General features: G+C 53.6%; 1 protein-coding gene across 1 annotated transcript in view; it reads left to right on the top strand.

The window, feature by feature from the left end:
* The window catches only part of LOC146858189 (cyclic nucleotide-binding domain-containing protein 2-like), a 397,706-nt gene that overhangs the window by 246,826 nt on the left and 128,826 nt on the right, over positions 1-22,054 (top strand). Inside the window, exon 6 of the mRNA XM_085648957.1 lies at positions 2,803-3,001. Coding sequence (XP_085505083.1) covers positions 2,803-3,001 — 199 coding nt within the window. The remainder of the gene's footprint in view (positions 1-2,802; positions 3,002-22,054) is intronic.

Below are 22,054 nucleotides of genomic sequence, written 5' to 3'. Positions count from 1 at the left end.
ATTCAGAGGCAGCCCGGCCGGCTGGGATTGATTGATCTGAAATGATGGCAGCTGTGTTTACACCATGAATAAAGGCAGTGCTATGGGAGGTGCTGGCGAGATCTCTGTTTTGCTTGCCGCCCATGGCGGCCGATTGAAGGTGGGGGCGGTGCATTGAAAGGTTGTTTACAAAAGTGCCCCACATTAATGGCGGCCGTGCCCCTTACCGTACGGCTTGTCTGAAGAAAGCCGCGCTGAAAAAAAGGCCTTATACAAGAGCACAACCCCCCTCTGTGACCGATGGGGAGTGAAAGCAGAGACGGTGGGGTGGAGGAGAGTAGGAATCACACAGCGTGCTCAAAAGGCTCCAATTACAAAGGCAGGCTACAGCGTGAAAAACAGATGGCACACTGCACTTCAATTAAAAGAAGTGCAAGCAGAGCGAAATAACACTGTAATTAGGCGCCCCTGTATTGGGACTACACGGAAGTTAGCAAATGACCAACAGCCAACAGAAAGGGAGATAACAAGAACACTACCACAAGTAAGCCAATAGCAAGCGGAAAAACAGATTACATTAAATTTAAGCCAACATGCAGATTACTTTATGTCTCGCTAAGACAGCGCATGCATCGCATGCGCTGCCAAGGCGAGACCTAAAAGCTGATCTTCGTGGCATCTGTACATCAGCGTGCAAACTTTCCGCATTGAGAGTCCCATGATGTTTTGACTTATGCTGCTTATCAGATTCTATGATGGCTAGGCTTGACTGTACATTATTCTTTTTCTTGGACATCCTAAAGACCCAGTTTAGTAGCATTGTCAAGTACACACACTGTGGACATGATTTAGAGTTTGGTGGAGTTCCCTCTCTGCCAAACCCTGGGTCCACAGACCTGAATTACAGGTGGGTGGGCATAAAGTATGTCAGCGATGGAAATACTCTGGCTCCATCGCCGACGTACTCCTTCGATGGGCCATTAGAGGTTTACATATAACACCCTCCATCCGGTTTAGAGTGGGTGGTGTTATATATTTTTTTGAACTGTTCAGTTTACCTGGCGATGAGGACAGTAACAAAAAAAATGATCCCTACACCATAGAAGCTGTCTCCAAGAGTGTGGGGGTCATTTATTTTTGCTTGTTTTAAAACAGAATCCTGCTATTAACTTAATAGACTTTTTTTTCTGGAGTTTTATATAGCGCAAATTTGACCTAAAGGTAGTAGGAATCAGAGCGCTTTCCATGAGTACCAGTTGCTTATAAAAGGACACGTTCATTTCTGTAGGCACGGGGAGATTGTGTGATTTGCCCAGAATCACAGGATGTTGAGCGTCATTGCCGAGACTCGAACCTGGGTCCCTACAGTTGAGATCGACCACCCTAGCCGTTAGGCTACATCGTTTCTTTCCTTATTAGAATTAATTTACACTTTCAGTCGAAATAAAAAACGAAATTGAAATTCAAGCGTGAATTATTTCGGTGCATATTCATAATGAAGCAACAGTATAAAGGCACACAAATTCCTGATTATACTTTCCTAGCAGCTTGCACAGGGGCGGGGGTGGATATCACTGGTAAGTTATGCGTAGAATATAACATTTAAATTACTGTTTTGAGTTCCTTTGACTTTCATTAGATATACTGGTCTCCAAACCAGCTCCTACACACTACCGCAAGAGTAATGTATGATGGAGCTATGAGTTGGGGAACATATAGAGATAAAGCCATGGCTGGATGGAGAGATGGATAAATAAAGAGACAGACAAAGAGAAGATGGATACAGAGAAGGATGAGTGCATAGAAAGAGTAGCAGCAAGCATAGAGAGAAGGAAGGCATAGAGAAGAAAGGAATGAGGTAGCAGAAAAAATGACAAAGAAGGATGGATGGAATGAACAGAAAGACGAATAAGAGGGCAGATGGAGAGAAAGAAGAACGGAAGGAAAAAGACAGAAAGGAAGAAAAGGGCATTCATAATGGATAACAGAAAGTTATAAAAGGAGAGAAAGATAGATGGAAAAAGACAGGAAATGGGTAGGGGAAGAATAAATAGGTAGCTGAAAACAAAAAAGGATGGAGAAAAGGTAGGAAGTTAAAAAGAAAGATAAAGACTGAAAGAAGCACAGAAGGAATTTCATAATTTTGTCAGGGGAGCAAATCCTGAACCACTGCCGGCCTCCCTTGCTCATCACTATTTTGTTTATGGCTCAAAGTGGCGGAGGAGGTATTTTATTGGCTAATGCCTTGATTTCCCATTCTACGTAGGTGCCTTCAAGTACCAGCATGCAAAATGCTGCGGGTAAAGCACCATGACATGCTCAACGTTTCACATGACATTGGGCTACTTAGAAGCTATAGATCAGGTGCCAAACAACCATTTATGCATTTGTTGAATTTCTCATTAACTTATAAGGTACATGGTGGGAAAGTGTTTAATATCAGTTTTAAAGGTGTTGGTCACTTTGTTTTTTCACCGAGTACCATTTGAATAAGCAATGTAGAGGCATAATGCAGAGATTAGTGGCTTCCATTTGGAAGGATTTGTGATTAAAATCACCTTAAATCTCTTATCCAAGATCAGTAGTAGAGGTGGCAATAATATGAGAAGTGCCTCAAATGCAATGTATTATTTCTGCATGGTGCAGGATTACTAGCTGCAAAACATCATCAAGTGTTTGTAAGGAAGGCTCTTCAAAACAAATGTTAATTTACATTTTAAACTCTGTGTATGAATATTATCATTCTGATTAAGGTCTTTATAAAATGCACAGATGATATACCCCAATGGTCAGGCATAACAAGGTTATTTTATTTTGATGCAGAAACCATCAGCAGAAAAAGATATGAAAAGATCATGGTGAATTCACTTTGTGTTTTGGATCCCATCTATCAGAGAGCTCCCCTTAACCACCTGCCTGCTAGGCATCAGGAGCAACAAGAGGAAGAGGCGAAATTCACATTACCCCCAATAATGAAAGAAGCAGACAAACATCTACACGAGCAGAAACGAGTCAGCGAAAGGTAAGCAGAAAGAAAAGGGCCTCTGGCAAATGATCTTGAAGTTCTGCAGTAGAGACAGACATACTGTCTCCACCCAACTCACAGGAAATGTTATCAAAAGACATTGAATGAGCCTTACCTGTGTCAGTATCTATTGTGAAATTCCATGTTTTGTTGTGACTTTGTGAATGGAGCTGTCTCTCTCCTACCATAAAATTGAGTGTAATGCATGCTTTAGCAGCCTCTTTATCGGCTGAGGAGTTTATTTGGCCTGGATTATATTTTTCCCAAAAGCTAATTTTATTGGTCAGGTTCGTAGAAAAACATGCAACAGTCTGTTTGGAAAAAATAATGGGGCCTATTCACAAGCTGCGTTTTGTACTACAACCATACAACAAAATGCTATTCATAAACTTACGCGTGGAGGACTCCCCCTCTCCTCATTTTTGTGCGCAGATCTGCTCCCCTGCTGCAGGGATCTCTGCACTCTTACACATAGGTGTTAAAAGTAAACTGGGGAAGGACGAGGGAATAGCTGGAAAATGGGTTATACTTACTATTAAATGGGAGCAGTTAAACGAGAAGTAAGGAGGGCTAGGCAAGGGATTAAGGAGGGACATTCACCCCTCCACAAAAGAGTAAGTCCATTGCAATTCACAAACTGCCCATCTAGAGTTACTACAGCCAAAATAGATCCAAAACAGTCCCTACCCTTCCATAGAACATAATTAGGTAGACACTTAAAATAAAAACCCCATAGGAACCCATGTTAAAATACATAATGGCGCCGATTACGATCCTGTAAACAAATTGCCCATACGACTCGTATCCGGTCTTTTTACCGTACGAATCGTACAAGTGCCGTACAAACTGCCAACTACGATTCGCATGGGAAAAAGTCCATACGAATCGCATTGGGAATTATTCTCCACACGTACTCGGGTCGGAAAATGTGTCCGACACGTCCTCGGACGATTTACCGTACAAATGTGAAAAGTGAAGTCCGACCGCGGAAGTACGATCCATCCCGTGCGTCCGATGTTACAACCGTATGGAAAAAACACCGTCCGCACCGAACTCCCATAGCAACCATGGAGACATGTGCCCGCATACGCGCCCAACACTCCCCCCAGCCCTCCGATGTACGAGTCGAAACCCCACCCGTGTATGTACACCCGTGTATGTACGAGACGTACCCCCACCCGTGAATGTATGGAGCGTACCCCCACCCCAACCGCGTATGTACGACCCGTACTCCCACCCCAACCGTGTATATACGACACGTACCCTCACCCGTGTACGTATGGAGCGTACCCCCACCCCAACAGTGTATGTACGGACCGTGCCCCCACCCCAACCGTGTATGTACGACACGTACCCTCACCCGCGTATGCATGGAGCGTACCCCCACCCCAACCATGTATGTACGGACCGTACCCCCACCCCAACCGTGTATGTATGACCTGTACCCTCACCCGCGTACGTATGGAGCATACCCTCACCCCAACAGTGTATGTACGACCCGTACCCTCACCCGCGTATGCATGGAGAGTACCCCCACCCCAACCGTGTATGTACGTACCGTACCCCCACCCCAACCGTGTATGTACGACATGTACCCTCACCCGCGTATGCCTGGAGCGTACCCCCACCCCAACCGTGTATGTACGGACCGTACCCCCACCCCAACCGTGTATGTACGACCCGTACCCTCACCCGCGTACGTATGGAGCATACCCCCACCCCAACAGTGTATGTACGACCTGTACCCTCACCCGCGTACGTATGGAGCGCACCCCCACCCCAACCGTGTATGTACGGACCGTACCCCCACCCCAACCGTGTATGTACGACCCGTACCCTCACCCGCGTACGTATGGAGTGTACCCCCACCCCAACAGTGTATGTACGACCCGTACCCTCACCCGCATATGTATGGAGCGTACCCCCACCCCAACAGTGTATGTACGGACCATACCCCCACCCCAACCGTGTATATACGACACGTACCCTCACCCGCGTACGTATGGAGCGTACCCCCACCCCAACATTCTAAGTACGGAGCGCACCCCAGGCCCCAACACCAGCACCTTCACACAACATTGCGCATGTACGAGTCGTACCAAGCCAGACACAAGGACAGCACTGTACAGCAAAATTCCCGAAGTACACACCGTACACACGCTAAAAACGCACGTACACAACCAGGACAAAGCAAAACAACACAAGAATACACCATTCGAATGGCACAAGGCCACAAAACATGTCCAACAAGCACAAAAACAACACATCCACTGACTTGCAACTGCCCCAAACAGAGGCCCAAAACACAACCACTCCTTATAACACACCCACCCAAACTTCAAACACAGCCACACCCACCAATGGACCAATAAAAAGGGCCCATATACACAAACCATGAGCCTTTGCAACAGACTTACTGCTGCCAGACCCCACAGACAACCTACAGCACCATACTTGAACCTTTACTACACCTTACACTTGCACACCTTCACACACACACCTTCACAAACACCCCCTCATCACATTCACACACACACCTGCACAACCACACCCACACACCCACAACCATCCACACACACCCCCCCAACCATCCACACCCACACCCCTCACCATGCCCACTAACAAGAATCCAAAGTTCACTAGCCGAGAGTTGGAGGTCCTTGTCGACGAAATCGAGCCACACCTCTTTGGAACATTGGTCAGACAGACCTGCATGTCCGAAAAAACAGCCATGTGGCAGAGGATTGTCGATGCTGTGAATGCTGTTGCGGCCACCAGAAGGACCAGGCATGAATGCCAAGCCAGGTGGTACGATCTGCGGAGGAGGGTCCGAGCCAAAATGACCGACGACCACAACCAGGCCAACGTCACTGGAGGAGGGCCGCCCCGCAGACCCATACACTACCATCCCTGGGAGGAGAGGGTGATGGCCATACTGCCGGTGGTGTCAGTGGACGGATTAGAAGGACTCCGAGACCCGGGTGAGTACACAAACAACTCACCTCACATGGGGGGAACGTCATCCACAACCAAACTCACAAACAGGCACGCAACCACCCCAAGCTATCGCATGACTCAACCACACTCCATGAACACGCACATGCCACTGGCGCCACCATGCCCCATGCACCCAGCTGGACAATGCAATCAATCAATCAATCAATCATGGAACTTATATCGCGCACTACTCACCCGTAAGGGTCTCAAGGCGCTTGGGGAAGGGGGTCTGCTACTGCTCGAACAGCCAGGTCTTGAGCTGTTTCCTGAAGGCCAGGTGGTCCTGGGTCATCCGCAGGTGGACGGGTAGGGAGTTCCAAGTCTTAGCTGCCAGGTAGGAGAATGACCTTCCTCCAGCGGTGGCTCTCTGGATGCGAGGGACGACGGCGAGGGCGAGGTTAGCGGAACGTAGCCGGCGGGTGGGCGTGTAGAAGGTGAGGCGGCTGTTGAGGTACCCTGGGCCTAGGTCGTGGAGGGACTTGTGTGCGTGGGTGAGGAGTCTGAACGTGATCCTCTTGTTGACCGGGAGCCAGTGCAGGTCTCTCAGGTGGCACGAGATGTGGCTGCGTCGGGGGACGTCCAGGATGAGTCGGGCGGAGGCGTTCTGAATACGCTGAAGTCTTTTCTGAAGCTTGGCCGTAGTACCGGCGTAGAGGGTGTTTCCGTAGTCTAGTCTGCTGGTGACGAGAGCGTGGGTGACCGTCTTCCTGGTCTCGGTTGGGATCCATCGGAAGATCTTTCGGAGCATGCGGAGGTTGTGGAAGCAAGCTGAGGAGACGGCGTTGACTTGTCTGGTCATCGATAGGGAGGAGTCCAGTATGACGCCCAAGTTGCGTGCGTGGTCCGTCGGTTCAGGTGCGGTGCCTAGTGCCGGGGGCCACCAGGAGTTGTCCCATGCGGAGGGTGATGGTCCCAGGATGAGGACTTCTGTCTTGTCCGTGTTCAGTTTCAGGCGGCTGATGTTCATCCATTCAGCGACGTCTGTCATCCCTTCGTGCAGGCTGGCTTTGGCGGTGTCGGGGTCTCTGGTGAGGGAGAGAATTAGCTGGGTGTCATCGGCGTAGGAAATGATGTTGAGGTTGTGTTGGCGTGCGATGGCAGCGAGGGGTTTCATGTAGATGTTGAAGAGAGTGGGGCTGAGCGACGATCCTTGCGGGACGCCGCAGATGACTTCGGTGGCCTCGGAGCGGAACGGAGGGAGGCGTACTCTCTGTGTTCTGCCGGAGAGGTATGAGATGATCCATTCCAGAGCCTTCCCTTGGATGCCGGTGTCGTTGAGGCGTTGGACTAGTGTGCGGTGGCAGACAGTGTCAAATGCTGCGGAGAGGTCTAGGAGGATGAGTGCCGCTGTTTCGCCGTTGTCGAGCAGGGCTCGGATGTCGTCGGTGGCTGCGATGAGGGCGGTCTCGGTGCTGTGGTTGGCTCTGAATCCGGACTGTGATGGGTCGAGGGATCCGTTCGTCTCGAGGAAGGCTGCCAGTTGCTTGTTGACGACCTTCTCGATGACTTTGGCGGGGAAAGGAAGGAGCGAGATGGGGCGGAAGTTCTTGAGGTCGGTCGGGTCCGCTGTTGGTTTCTTCAGCAGAGCGCTGAGTTCGGCGTGCTTCCAGCTCTCCGGGAAAGTTGCTGTGTTGAAGGAGGTGTTGATGATGTCTCGGAGGTGGGGTGCGATGGTAGAGGCTGCCTTGTTGAAAACATGATGGGGGCACGGGTCGGTCGGAGATCCGGAGTGGATGGTGTTCATCATGCGTGACGTGTCTTCGGGGGTCACCTCGGTCCATGTCTGGAGGGTGGCGGCGGGGTGCGAAGGTACGACCGATGGGTGCGGGGGTGAAATGTCGAAGCTGTTGTGGATGTTGGCGATCTTGCGGTGGAAGTACGAGGCGAGGGAGTCGCAGAGGTCCTGTGAGGGAGTGATGTCGTTGTTGCCGGTGCTGGGGTTGGAGAACTCCTTGACGATGTTGAAGAGCTCCTTGCTGTCATGGGCGTTCTTGTCCAGTCGTTCCCGCAGAGATTTCTTCTTGGTGGTGCGGATGAGCTGGTGATGTCTGCGAGTGGCGAGTTTCAGTGCTGTTCTGTTGTCGGCGGTCTTGTTGAGGAGCCAGGCCTTCTCGAGGGTGCGGCAGGCCTTCTTGGAGTCCTTAAGTTCGTCGGTGAACCAGGGGGCCTTCTTGCTTCTGGGCCTGGTGAGGGGGTTCTTCAGTGGCGCGAGGTCGTCGGCACAGGAGGTCAGCCACTGCGTGAGGTCGAGGGCAGCTGTGTTAGGGTCCGTGGTCCTGACAGGTGGGCTCTGGCTGAGGGAGGTGGCGAGCTGGTCGGCGGTGATCTTGCTCCAGTTTCTGTGGGGAGCCTGCTTCGGGTGATGGTGGACCGTGTTCTTTCTGAAGCTGAAATGGACGCAGCTGTGGTCGGTCCAGAGAAGTCCGGTGGAGTGGCTGAAGGTGACGTGCTTGCTGGACGAGAAGAGTGGGTCGAGCGTGTGGCCGGCGAAGTGGGTGGGGGTGTTGACCAGTTGCTGAAGTCCGAGGTTGGCGAGGTTATCCAGCAGGGCGGTGGTGTTGCGGTCATTGTTGCTCTCCAGGTGGAAGTTGAGGTCCCCGAGGAGGATGTAGTCGGCGGAGGGGAGGGCGTGAGGGCTGATGAAGTCGGCGATGTCTTCGCAGAACTGTGCGCGTGGTCCCGGGGGTCTGTAGATGAGGGTGCCTCTGAGGGTAGTCTTGGGGTCGGTGTGGATCTGGAAGTGCAGGTATTCGGCGGCGTTGAATACGTCGATGGAGTCAGTCGAGATGCGAATGGTGCTCTTGTGTACGATGGCGATGCCTCCTCCGGTCTGGTTGACGCGATCCTTCCTGATGATCTTGTAGCCGTCCGGGATGGCAATGGCGATGTCGGGGGCTGAAGAGTCGTTCATCCAGGTTTCCGTGAGGAAGGCGACGTCTGGAGATGCAGTGTCGAGGAGGTTCCAGAGTTCCACGGCGTGTCTGTGGACGGAGCGGGTGTTGAGCAGGATGCACTTGAGGTGGTTGCTGTTGTCCGTCTTGGTGGGCGTGGTGCTTGTTTGGAGGCAAGAGAAGTTGCAGGATCGGCAGGCGAAGGGTCCATGGGTGCGTCGCGGGGACGCTCGGTAGCAACCGGGGGCTCGGGCGGTTTTGAGTGCGATGAGCGTAGCGAAGTCGTAGGTCCTGCGGGGGGGCTGGCGGGCGCGGGGACCAGGGGGTCTGGCGCTGGGCGCGGTCCAGGCGCGGACGGGCGCAGACGGGCTTACCTTTGGCGCACCTTCGGCGCTCAGTCGGCGCTCCCGCTGCGCGCGTCCGCTGCGCGGTCGCTGAGGGGGCGTCATAAATAAGGAGCCGGGAGGGAGGGTCAGCGGGAGGCGGGAGCGGGGTGGCCAATGGGCAGGGAGGGGGGGCGGGACTGAAGGAGGAGGCGGGAGTGGGAGTGTGCGCCTGGGGCAGCGGCGCCGAGAAAACGGCGGGAAAATCGGCGGGAAGCGACGGAGCCCAAGGAGTGACCAGGTAAGTGGCGGTGGTCAGCGGGCGTGGGGAGTGAAGGTAGCGGCGTGGGTGGCGACCAGGAAGCAGCAGGCGGTACCTGGGAGGCGGCGGAGGCGAGATGCAGGCAGCGGCGTCAGGTAGGTGGTGAGGAGCGGCAAACAGGCGTCAGGCAGCGGAGGCAGGTAGGTAGCAGCAGTGGGAGGGAGCGTCCGTCTGTGCAGGCACAGGGGGTCGCACTGACCAGCCCGCGGGGTCCCCTTAAATAAGGAGCCGGGAGGGAGGGTCAGCGGGAGGCGGGAGCGGGGTGGCCAATGGGCAGGGAGGGGGGCGGGACTGAAGGAGGAGGCGGGAGTGGGAGTGTGCGCCTGGGGCAGCGGCGCCGAGAAAACGGCGGGAAAATCGGCGGGAAGCGACGGAGCCCAAGGAGTGACCAGGTAAGTGGCGGTGGTCAGCGGGCGTGGGGAGTGAAGGTAGCGGCGTGGGTGGCGACCAGGAAGCAGCAGGCGGTACCTGGGAGGCGGCGGAGGCGAGATGCAGGCAGCGGCGTCAGGTAGGTGGTGAGGAGCGGCAAACAGGCGTCAGGCAGCGGAGGCAGGTAGGTAGCAGCAGTGGGAGGGAGCGTCCGTCTGTGCAGGCACAGGGGGTCGCCCATGCACCCAGCTGGACAATGCAAAGTCACAGGCCACAGAAAACACCAACACAAGACACGGTAAGCCGGATGGCGGGAGTGTGGGCCCCAAAAATCACATAGTGCAACTCAGAAGCAGACAACAATGCCCCCTGCCCATATGGCCTAGGTCACAGCCAGACAAACAGTGTGTCCCCACACAGGAAAGACTTGCCAGCAAATGGCGGACGCCTTGCATTAACACATGGGGGTGACGGCACGTTTTTGCACATGACAGCAGCTAATGAACAGCCAACACTGTGAAAGAGTGGCAGCACAAACTACCACAGCAGCAGCGCAGACAAAGACACTACACCCAATGGGTGCCTGGAGATCAGAAACAAACTCACATCAACAAGCCAAGGGCCATTCAAAGATCTGCAAAAAGTGTGTGCCTAGGAAGCTGGGCTGAGGTGACAGAGGGTGACACACAGAGGGAGGGAGAGGGGGAGAGAGAGGGAGGGAGACACAGGGAGACGGACAGAGGGAGGAGGCTGACACACAGAGGGATGGAGAGGGGGACAGAGAGGGAGTGAGAAAGGGACACACAGGGAGCCCAATTCAGCCTTGGGGGGTGTGGGAATGTCTGCTCGTCAGCAGGTGGACTGCGTGCATGTAGACAAGGGTGGCCAGTGCCTGAACCCCCCCTTTTCTCCATGGCAAAACACAGGGCCATGTCTCAACCTGTGCACAAGCACAACGCCAGCTACCTGCATTATCTAAGTGTGTGGAACAACTCCATGTGCCCACGTACAGTGCGACACGGAAGGCGCCAATGCATGGCTCGCCACACCTGCTCACTCCACTGCTGACTGCAGTCACAATTGACGCAGCAAGTAAGACTGTGCCACACATAGGTAAAGTCGCAAAAGCTGTGGCCACGGGACATACCCATGCACAAGTGCACTGTGAGTGGAATGCAAGACATATCCAAATTCCCAGAGGAAATGTGCCAACTTAGAAACCAAGGAAACATGGATGTTGCATGGAACAAAATTAAGATTGTCTCTCTCACACACAGGTCAACGTCGTGGATCACCCCCCAACACTGGGGGGGAAGACTCACAGGACCCGGCTCGGCGGGATGACGGACCCACCGGCAGCGACGACTCTCACCACTCTGTGGACGAACCCGACCCCGACCAACCTGGCCCCTCTGGTGTCCAACCACCTGCAGCACCTGCGTCAGGTACAACTGGGCCAACCACCACCCCCACTCCTGTCACATCCCAGGAGACACCCAGGATCCCTGCCCCACCACCACAAGGCAGCCAGGCTGGCCAGGAGGGACACGGTGTACCGGGCACCCAGGAGGAGGCAGGCGACAACGCCAATGCCACCCCTCAGGGGTCCCGGAGACCCGATGTGCCCACAAGGGCAGGCCAGGTGCAAGTGGGCAGGGGTGGTGGGAGTGGAGGACGGCGGAGGCGCGAGCCTGACCGGTTGGCTGAGGAACCGGTATATTCCCATGTCAGAAACATCCTGGACACATACCGGCAGGACACCACGGGCATGGCCCAGGTTGTGTCCATCCTCGAAGAGATCAAGACCCAGCAGGCCCAGCAACATGCGGAGCAACATGCCTGTCTACTGCGACACCAAGGGTGGATGGAGGACAGACAGGCTGAGCTCGTGACGGTGTTCACGGGAATTCACAGTACACTCCGTCGGATAGCCGACAACATGGGCAACCCTCCCTGTGCCACCAGGCGTAGAACATCACCACCCACAGGGAGGGATGAGGAGGAGGAGGAGACATCCGACGGAGCATCCCAAACATCGTCACGGCCTGCTTCTGAGGGTCCCCGCAGGAGGGCGGGTCGTCCACGGAAAAGACCGTGAGGGTCAGCGCAACAGCACCATCTCCCAGGACACCTGGCCTGGCACCTGGCCCACTGGACCAACAGCAGCACAGCAGCAAAAGACATTCTCTGCCACATGGACTTGCTGGTCACTGTCTGACCAATGTTGACAAAGACTGTGGCATGGACTCTGAGGATTTCCAATGGCAAGGACACCAACTCCCCTAGTGAACTTTGGATTCCACACACCCGGAAAGCCCCTCATGTCATACCCCCCCCCCCCCCACGTACCCCAACCCAAATAAAAAATTACACCATAAAGAGAAGATGCCTACATTTTGCATTATTACCTTCCATGTGTCTTGTAAAGTCTAACCATGCCTGAGTTCTCATTTGACTTCAACCATCCACACCCTGGGGCCTGAGTCTGGCACAGGACACACATGGGTCACATTGTATTAGGCAAGACAGACATGGAGCACCATACACACCCGTGATGGGCCCAACCAGCTGAGGGGGTGGCCGCACAACCATGCCGACAGACATATTGAGGACAGCGACAGCCATGCGCAGAGGTCAGGGATCATGTGGAGTGTCCTGTGGGGCACCCAGGTATGTGTGGACAGGTTGCAGAACCATGTCCTGCAAGCTTGAGTCAGGTGGATGCAGAGAATGGTGGCCTGGCCAACATTGGATGCATGGGGATGGCACATGTCACAATACCAAAAACAACAATTGATGGACGGAATGCAGAACAATGTCATACATTCACCCCAGTACAGAGATCTGGGCCTAAATCCCATGTCACAATACCCACACAGTCATGGACATCATGCACAATACACAGTCTAATCCCACACAAACAGCTTGCATCTTGCTACTCTACACATAGACACATAGCCACTATCACGGAAAACCATGCCAGACATGCCAGATGCACCGTGGCAACACACCAGCATTGACTGAGAAGAGGCACCTTGGAGGCATAGGGACACCTTTATTATTCATGTATTCGGGAATGCAGAGGCAACTCGGAGTACACATGAACAGGTCATGTGGAGTAACATGTTGGTCCAACACTGGAACCCCCCTTCTGCAGCACAAATGATAGCCATGGAACTGGCACACAAGTGTCGGCTAACAGCTAAACACCCCCTGCTGCTCACGGAGAGGCCGCCATACACCATTGATCCTCTGATGTGGAAGTCCCACACCATGTCAAGCCAATGCAAACCGTATGTGTCCGAGGGCAGTGTAACACACATTGATGCCATCATCACAATCCACAATCCCATCACAGATGACTGTCAACAAGTCTGACCATCTATTCAGGTGTACCCAGCTGCATGTCATGTGTCCCATGGTGATGCCACATGTCTGCAGAGGAACCAAACATCGACAGGGGCAGTGTGCACACATCGTAAACAACTGCCACACCCAATACACCCCTGATGCATCCCTTACCCTAAGGAGACTTCCAAACTTGTCCGTGCGTGACACACAAGAAGTCAGCCACAAAAAGCACAGCCACTTGCATGTGCATGTACTCGACACATGTAAGGATGACAACATGCTAGGTCACAATTATGACTGGGGAAATACACTCATCACTGGCACCATCACTCCAGTGACACATCCACACACACCTCTGACTCACGTGCCATACATGCAGATGGACACACACATCGCAACACATGCCACACGGGGACCAATGTGTGCACACACAGACACTGGTACTCACCACTAAGCAAAGAAGTTGCGTATGAGCCGACTCCGGATGTCCTCTTGCGGAACCACATCCTCCACATCACTAGCCCCATTGCCAAGCCCTTCGTCCTCCACGGGTGGATGGTCCTGATCATCTTGATCCAGGATGAGTGGCACAGCTTTCTCAACTGCCATGTTGTGCAGCATGCAGCAGACCATGAAGATTTTGCAGACATTCGCCAGGGCATATGGGAGGGCGCCGCCGGTCTTGTGGAGGCATCTGAATCGGCTCTTCAGGAGGCCAATTGTCCTCTCTATCACTCGCCTTGTCCGGCCATGGGCGGTGTTGTAGCGGAGCTGGGCCGGCGTGATGGGGTTGCGGAGAGGTGTGATCAGCCATGGCATGTTGGGATAGCCAGCGTCCCCTATATGGAAACCACATGGACATAAGTAGGACAGGAGAAGCGGTCGTGCTGGAAGTCTACGATAAATACAGGACAGACAGAGTGTACCCACCAACAACACATGCTCGTTCGTTGCGCAGCTGCGTCATCATTTCAGGCACCCTGCTACGCCTCATGATGTAGGCATCGCGTGCTGATCCTGGAAAACGAGCACAGACATGTGAAATCACCATGTTGGACAGACACACCACAAGGGCATTGATGGAGTGGTAGTGCTTGCGATTCCTGTACGCTACCTCCTGTGCCTGTGGTGGTACCAAAGCCACATGTGTCCCATCTATGGACCCAATGACATGGGGCATCCCTCCCAGGGCATAGAATCCACGCTTGACCCCAGTCAACAGTTCAGGAGTTGGGAAATGGATGAACTCATCCAGGTGAAGCAACATGGCCTCTAAGAAATCATGCAGCACACGGCTGAACATGCTCTGGGACATGCCACCAACATGAGCTATGGTATATTGAAAGGTACCCGTGGCAAGAAAATGTAGGGCTGCCATTACCTTCAGCTTGGGTGTCAGTGCCGTAGGATACCTGTGCAGCGGTTGCAGGTGTGCTGCCAGCCTCGCCGTCAACTCCTCAATCAACGGTTGGGGGAAGCGGTAGCACCGGATACAGTCATTCTCCCGCATGTCAGCCAAGTCCGGAATTGGTCGGGGAAGAGGCGGCGCTCTGCAGTAATTTGGAAGTGACAAGGAAGAGTGAGTGCACTACAACAACAATTTATTTGTACTGAGCACATGTTAATCTGTCAATACACATATGCGACATACGGAGTCAGGTATGTGCCACATGCCCTGGACACGTATGGCTGCCAGGTGACACTCCTACCAAGACCCAGCTACACACGGAGATTGTGAACCTCCACATGCCATGGCATGGGATTAGCTGTGTCCCATTCTAAGTGAACAGCCAGACGCAACACAGGAGTGACATACATCAACACATCAGCAGAAGTAGGATGTCGATTTCAGAGACTGGTAGCGGAACACTAGAGCCACAGGTCACATGACATTACACTAGGACAGCCCACACACCTTGCCAATAAGGTGTACATGTAATGACTCACCACACATTCATTGAGAGGATGCAGACATGTCCTTGTTACGCTACTCCGTGTCCCATGCATACATACGCACCTCACATCCGATACCACATGTGGCCTGGTGTGCGTAACAGTGTGCCATGTCCATCTACACACAGACACATGTTGGTTGCTGCAACGGCTGATGCTTTTGAGGGAGCACCAATATCAAGCTAATGGGAACACCCCACACATACATGACATAGACACATCGTGCACCGTGGGTAGTCACATGTCTGGTGTGGTAACCCCTGTAGCGGGCATCAGGGGACACTTGCGTGTGTTGTTGACTGTGCCATGCCAGTGACGCTCATCCCAAGTGTGCAGTACGACATGCACACATGTCAAAGGAGTTAAGGGCATGCCTGGCACACATTGCACCGTCACACATAACATCTGTACACATCTCATCATACATCTGGTGCCTTCCCGACTCAGGAGTAATGTGCCACATCACAGCCTTTCACACCTGTGCCCCACACATGTAGTACTGCCCAGACAATGCCTTGATGTCCATCCATGGACAAGTATGTCAGCCCTATTCCTTCCTGTGTGCTGCCTGTCACCACTGTGATGTGTGAAAGGCACCGTACATTCGCTCAGAGGGCCTGTGTACGTTCCCTATCACTATGGGAGTGCTGCCGTATGTGTACCCATAGTGATAGTGAGCGTACGCACGCGTGTACGGTCCGTATCACTATGGGTACGCATACGCGAGAACACCCATAGTGATATTGAGCGTACAGGCGTGTGTACGGTCCGTACCACTATGGGTACGCATACGCGAGAACACCCATAGTGATAGTGAGCGTACAGGCGTGTGTACAGTCCGTATCACTATGGGTACGCATACGCGAGAACACCCATAGTGATAGTGAGCGTACAGGCGCGTGTACGGTCCGTATCACTATGGGTACGCATACGCGAGAACACCCATAGTGATAGTGAGCGTACAGGCGTGTGTACGGTCCGTATCACTATGGGTACGCATACGCGAGAACACCCATAGTGATAGTGAGCGTACAGGCGTGTGTACGGTCCGTACCACTATGGGTGTTCTCGCGTATGCGTACCCATAGTGGTACGGACCGTACACACGCCTGTACGCTCACTATCACTATGGGTGTTCTCGCGTATGCGTACCCATAGTGGTACGGACCGTACACACGCCTGTACGCTCACTATCACTATGGGTGTTCTCGCGTATGCATACCCATAGTGGTACGGGCCGTACACACGCCTGTACGCTCACTATCACTATGGGTGTTCTCGCGTATGCGTACCCATAGTGGTACGGACCGTACACGCGTGCGTACGCTCACTATCACTATGGGTACGCATACGCGAGCACACCCATAGTGATACGGACCGTACTCACGCCTGTACGGGCCGTTGCTATGCATTTGGGGTGCCCTAGGGCCCCGGTACGCACCGTACCTGTGTGTGAAACTCCAAATTACATATGGGACACATGAGGGACAAGTATAAAGGCCTACATGCATGCTGGTTGTCATGGAGACCAAGTTTTAAGTTTGAATTTTTTTCAGCAGGTGCACAGCAGTAGTCAGTTTGAATGAATCTACTTTGTTGCAATGTGGTTCTGGAGTTGACATCATGCTCAAGAAAAAAACACAATAAGAACCCACTGACTGTACTAGGTTTGAAGGGATTGGAGGAAACATAGGATGCAAATGTGAGTGACCAATCACTCTGTACTCCTGTGCATGAAACAGGCCAGCAAGGCAGATATAAGGCAGCCAGGTCCCATGAGGGAGCACTTGCCTGCACATCTTTGGATTCTACGACCCAGCTGCTGCTACTGATTCCCTGGAACCATGTCAAGGTCTGTGGAGAGGGCACAGCCTTTCACCCTGGAGGAGAACCTGGCTTTGCTGGATGTGATCCTCCCACAGTACCCCCTGCTGTATGGGCGACCAGGGTATCAGGTGAGTGCAGAGTCTACTAGCACAGACTGTGTCCCTTGTTTGTGACTGTGACTTCTGGCATTGTGTCCAGGTGTGACACACATGCTATGTACTGTAGGGGGGGTCCCAGGGGGGGGGGGAATGCCTGATGTCTCCCAGCCAGTGCATGCTGTGGTGCATGTCTGCCGTCCTCACTTGCATTGTGTTTACTGTGACAATCACTGCATGGTGCATGCCACATTCTGCCTGTCTTGTCCTCCTGGGAATGTAGCCTCTACAGTCCTCATTTTATTATGTGGTCAGCCCAGTGTGACAGGTGACTGTACCCACAGATGTGTGTTAGTTCTGTGTACCTGTGCTGAGAGTGTCCACATGATGTGTTCGTACCCTGGACATCGGTGTGTGTGTAAGTCCCCTGTCATGTGGGTGGGTGCATATGTGGAGTGTGGCACCCGGGCTGCATGAGGGATGGATATACCCTGCCCATGTGATGTGAGCAGGGAGCAGTGCTGTGTGTCTGACGTGCAGAGCCAGCCCCACACCTGTGAGCCCCCCCCCGTCTAGTGGCACATGTGCAGAGTGAGGTTTGTCGCTGCATTTGGCAATGGCAGGTGAATGTCCTGTGCCTGTGTGTGTCTGTGTACTCTGCTGCGGTAGCGTCAGTGGCCTGTGGCATGTGACTGCTTAGAGGTGCTGCACATTATCCTGGTGTAGCTTGTGATGCACAGTGTGAGCCTGGATCATTGAGTGTGTCGTTGCCCTCATTCCACCTGTGTACTTTCAATGGCACGTACTGCTTTTGCCCTTCCCCAGAGGATCATGTCCCTATGACAAAGGTGCAATGCGTTGGATGCATACTATGCCTTGTTGTAAACAGCAAATTTGTTCTAATATGTGTCTCTGTGACATGTGCCAGGTGTATTGATGTAGTGTCACTTGTTCATCCTCACAGGTAGGCGCCTCTGCCAAGAAGCAAATATGGATGAACGCCGTCAGTGCCGTGAGGAGGACGAACGGTCGCAAGCGGCGCCTGGCCCAGGTGAGGAAACGCTGGCAGGATATCCGGTGCTGGACGCGGAGGATCGCACGGGTCCTGCTGGGGGACTCACCTGAGACCCATAAGAACCGCGGGCGCCGCCGTCTGAACCACATCCACAAGCGTGTGCTGGCGGTGGTATTTCCAGACTTGGACAGGCGCTTACAGGAGAAGCAGCAGCAGGAAGGGGGTAGGTACATGTGTGTTTGTTGTGTGTCACCAGCATTTGTAAGTGCACAGTTGCATGGATACACTGCCAGGGTTTAAAGGTGCTGTGCAGATCCAGTTACCCACAGTATAGCGGTGCTCTCCTGCCTCCCTTCCCCTCCTTGCAATGTGTTCCCTGGTCTGTGTGTAGTCACTCCTTCACAAGGTTATGTAGGCTGGCACTTTCTCCACGTAAACTATGCCTGTAGCATCATGTGTGGGGGTGGTGTGTAACAGGTTTTGGGACCTTGCCTGTGCCCTGTCCAGTTCAGTACTTGTGGGTTCCATGTCAGTTGGCACTGATGCTGAGTCCAGACATGGGAGTTAGTCTCTCAAGTGTCATGCCTTACAGCACGCATGTCCTATGTTGTGGCCTGTGACATGATGTGCATGAGTGTGCGATACGCATAGTGCAGGGATGGTGGCGTGTGTTGCAGTCATTCCCATTCAGGACCATGGAGTTGTGTGGCCACTACTGTCCCCTGGGGCATATTTTCCTAGGTGTCATGTGTGTCATCACAAAACGTGGACACTCTCAGTGTCTACAGCATAGGTTGTGCTCTGTGGCATAGTCCCCTGGCACCATGTATATTGACGTAAAATTTAGTACAAGTGTCCACTGTACAGCCTGACCTGATTTTCCTTGTTCATACTCACGGTGGCCAGTGCCTGTGTGTCTTGTTACAATCATCTGATGATGACCATTTGTACATGATTATTTGGACAGACGCACCTTGGGTATTTTGTGTCCAATCTTGCATTTATCCAGCCCATGTGTATTTCACACAGACTAAGAGATGTAAGTGCTTTCTGTGTCTCAACAAATTGTCTCATGTAGGGGGTGGTTGGTGCGGGCAAAGCCTACATGTCAAAACCTGATATCTCCTTGCTAGGTCTGGCCAGTGTGTGATGTTTGTCTGCACATACACTCAAGGTGCAGTGAGCCAGTCATGGTGGGCATGTTCTCAGTATTACCTATGCAGCATGTGCCTCAAGTATATGGATATGGTCCCTGCTCATCCCTATTTTCGGCAACGCTGTGTGGTGCAGATGCAGTGCTGGATTGTCCCCAGGGCCTGACTCCTCTGTCAAACTCCATTTCATGTCATTTGCTATTGTGTCATGCTCTCCATAGTTTTTCTGTGGCATGGTGGGTCAACCAACTGTGTGTTGCATGCCCTACATCTGTACCTTGTTTTGTAGATGTTACTGATCTTTCTTTTCAGGCTATGCACTGTAACCTATGTAGATTGGACTCATGTGACATATGTATACAGGTGTATGATTAATTGCTGTCTCTTCACCTTGCCCACAGCATCGTCGGGGGACACGGAGGGAGACATGAGCACAGACGGAGCGGAGGGACCGAGCACCAGTGCCAGCGGTGACATCGTGCCTGGCACATTGAGTGGAACTGAGGCGGAGGAGAGTGAGGCCGAGGACCTGTCCACTGGCACGACAGAATATGAAGCTGACGGGTCCGAGGATGATCTCTCCGAGTGGGCGGAGGCTGCACCAGCAGCTGACAGCGGCACAACATCTCTCCCCGCCCCCTCCATTGCCATCAGCCGCCTCCCACTTGCTCGTGTCCCTTCCCAGCGTGCCCAGTCACCACATGTCTCCTTCCTGCCAGGCACCGCACCCCCTGCCCCTGTCTCCACTGCTGCCGCCAATGCAGAGTCTGTGGATATCCAGCGGCAGTTGCAGGTTGGTCAGGCTGCGATGCTTAATGTCCTCCATGGCCACAGCCAAGTGCTGAACAACATGGAGGCATACTTGGAGGGCATTTTCTCATCGTAGGCTGACCAACGCAACTTGCTGAGGTCCATTGACTCGACACTGACTGCAGCAGTGGGTCTCCTGCAGCGCTACGTCCAACCCCCTACCCCTGACCCATCCACACTTCCCACTCCCATGCCTGTCCCACGTACGCCCAGACGTCAGCATGCACCCACCACAACAGACACAGGCACCACACCAGCAGGGAAGGTCAAACGCACACCTCCTGGCACGCACACACAGGGTGAAGTAGGCACACCCACTGGGTCGGGGGGCAAACGTAAGCCACGCAGCCAGAGTGGGAGTCCGCATTCCACCAAATCCACTCCCTCCAAATCCCCTCCCCTCAGCTCTCCTGGCCACATATCCGGCAAAGACTCCTTCATGGCCGCTCTGTCCCTGAGCCCCACAGTGACACCACCCCGCAAGTGGTCAAGGGAGTCCCCGGTCAGGGTGGTTGAGTCCCCCCCCTGTCCACACCCTCCCCCAGTGGCGCTGCGACCCATCCCTCCGCCCCCCACCTCCTTGGGGCCTGTGGTTCCTTCTGGTGCAGGGGAGTCGCCAGAGGACCTTGCTAAGGTGTGCAGCGCCATCCTGGCCTCCGCTTTTGGCCCTGCCCCACCCCCTGTGGTGGAGTCCTCAATCCCTGCACCCACGACGCCTACCCTTCGCCCTCATGTCCCTGCGGTGCCTGGTCCTTCCCCCCCACATGATGCCCTCCCCGCTCTGGAAGATGAAGGAGTCTGACTGTGCAGGCAAGCTAGGGGACACGCGTCCCACTGTGTCCCCCACCTGGATTTGAACGTTAGATTGCCCTATGGGCATTGTACATTTTGAACTTTCAAGGGACAGACAGATTTTTGGATGCTGATTAAAGCAATTTATTTTTCCTTAGTACACTACTGTCTGTCTGGTATTGCTGTTGGTCGACCTGCCCCATTATTTTGGGTGGTGATTATGTGTTGGGTGTGTGGGAATTGTAGTCTTGTGCTGGTCATAGGGTGGATCCTGGTATCTGTGTGCCATCACAAGCTGTTGGCTACATAACTTTGTTCATGTAAGCAGTTACTGCATGGTGACATCGTCCCAAGGTGTGTTCCTTCCTCTGTGTAACCTGACTTCTTCCCTGCAGGGTCTTTCCAATATGTGGTGCTGAGCTGTGTCTACATTGGCTGGGTGTGTGACGGACTCGTTAGACTTGGGCCATGCATGCTGAGCGATGTCTCCACCTGCATCATTCGTGGCGTCCTTGGTGGTCACTGTACTTGTGTATGTGGACTGTTGCCATGACTTCATGTGTACATGTTTTCTTTTTGGCGCTATGCATGTGTATACTCCCAGCCTCGCACACATGTGGTACATGTACTGCAGGATCTTTGTGCACCTGACTGACATTTGTGGGCATTGGATCTGTGGGTACTCCACCCTTTTCTTTGCAGGGGCACTGCTGTGAGTGTTAGGCACCCACCCCTCCTATGTCTTAGCACTGCTGGGAGGACTCTGCACCCACCCCTCTTGTGACTGGGCACTGCTGGGAGGACTCTGCGCACACCCCTCTTGTGACTGGGCACTGCTGGGAGGACTCTGCACACACCCCTCCTGCGTCTGGGCACTGCTGGGAGGACTCTGCACCCACCCCTCCTGTGTCTGGGCACTGCTGGGAGGACTCTGCACACACCCCTCCTGCGTCTGGGCACTGCTGTGAGGACTCTGCACCCACCCCTCTTGTGACTGGGCACTGCTGGGAGGACTCTGCACCCACCCCTCCTGCGTCTGGGCACTGCTGTGAGGACTCTGCTCCCACCCCTCCTGTGTCTGGGCACTGCTGGGAGGACTCTGCACCCACCCCTCCTGTGTCTGGGCACTGCTGTGAGGACTCTGCACCCAC

This window comes from Triturus cristatus, chromosome 3_2 (genome assembly GCF_964204655.1).
Source record: "Triturus cristatus chromosome 3_2, aTriCri1.1, whole genome shotgun sequence".
Classification (NCBI taxonomy): Eukaryota; Metazoa; Chordata; class Amphibia; order Caudata; family Salamandridae; genus Triturus; species Triturus cristatus.
This window is presented reverse-complemented; position numbering and strand designations above follow the sequence as displayed.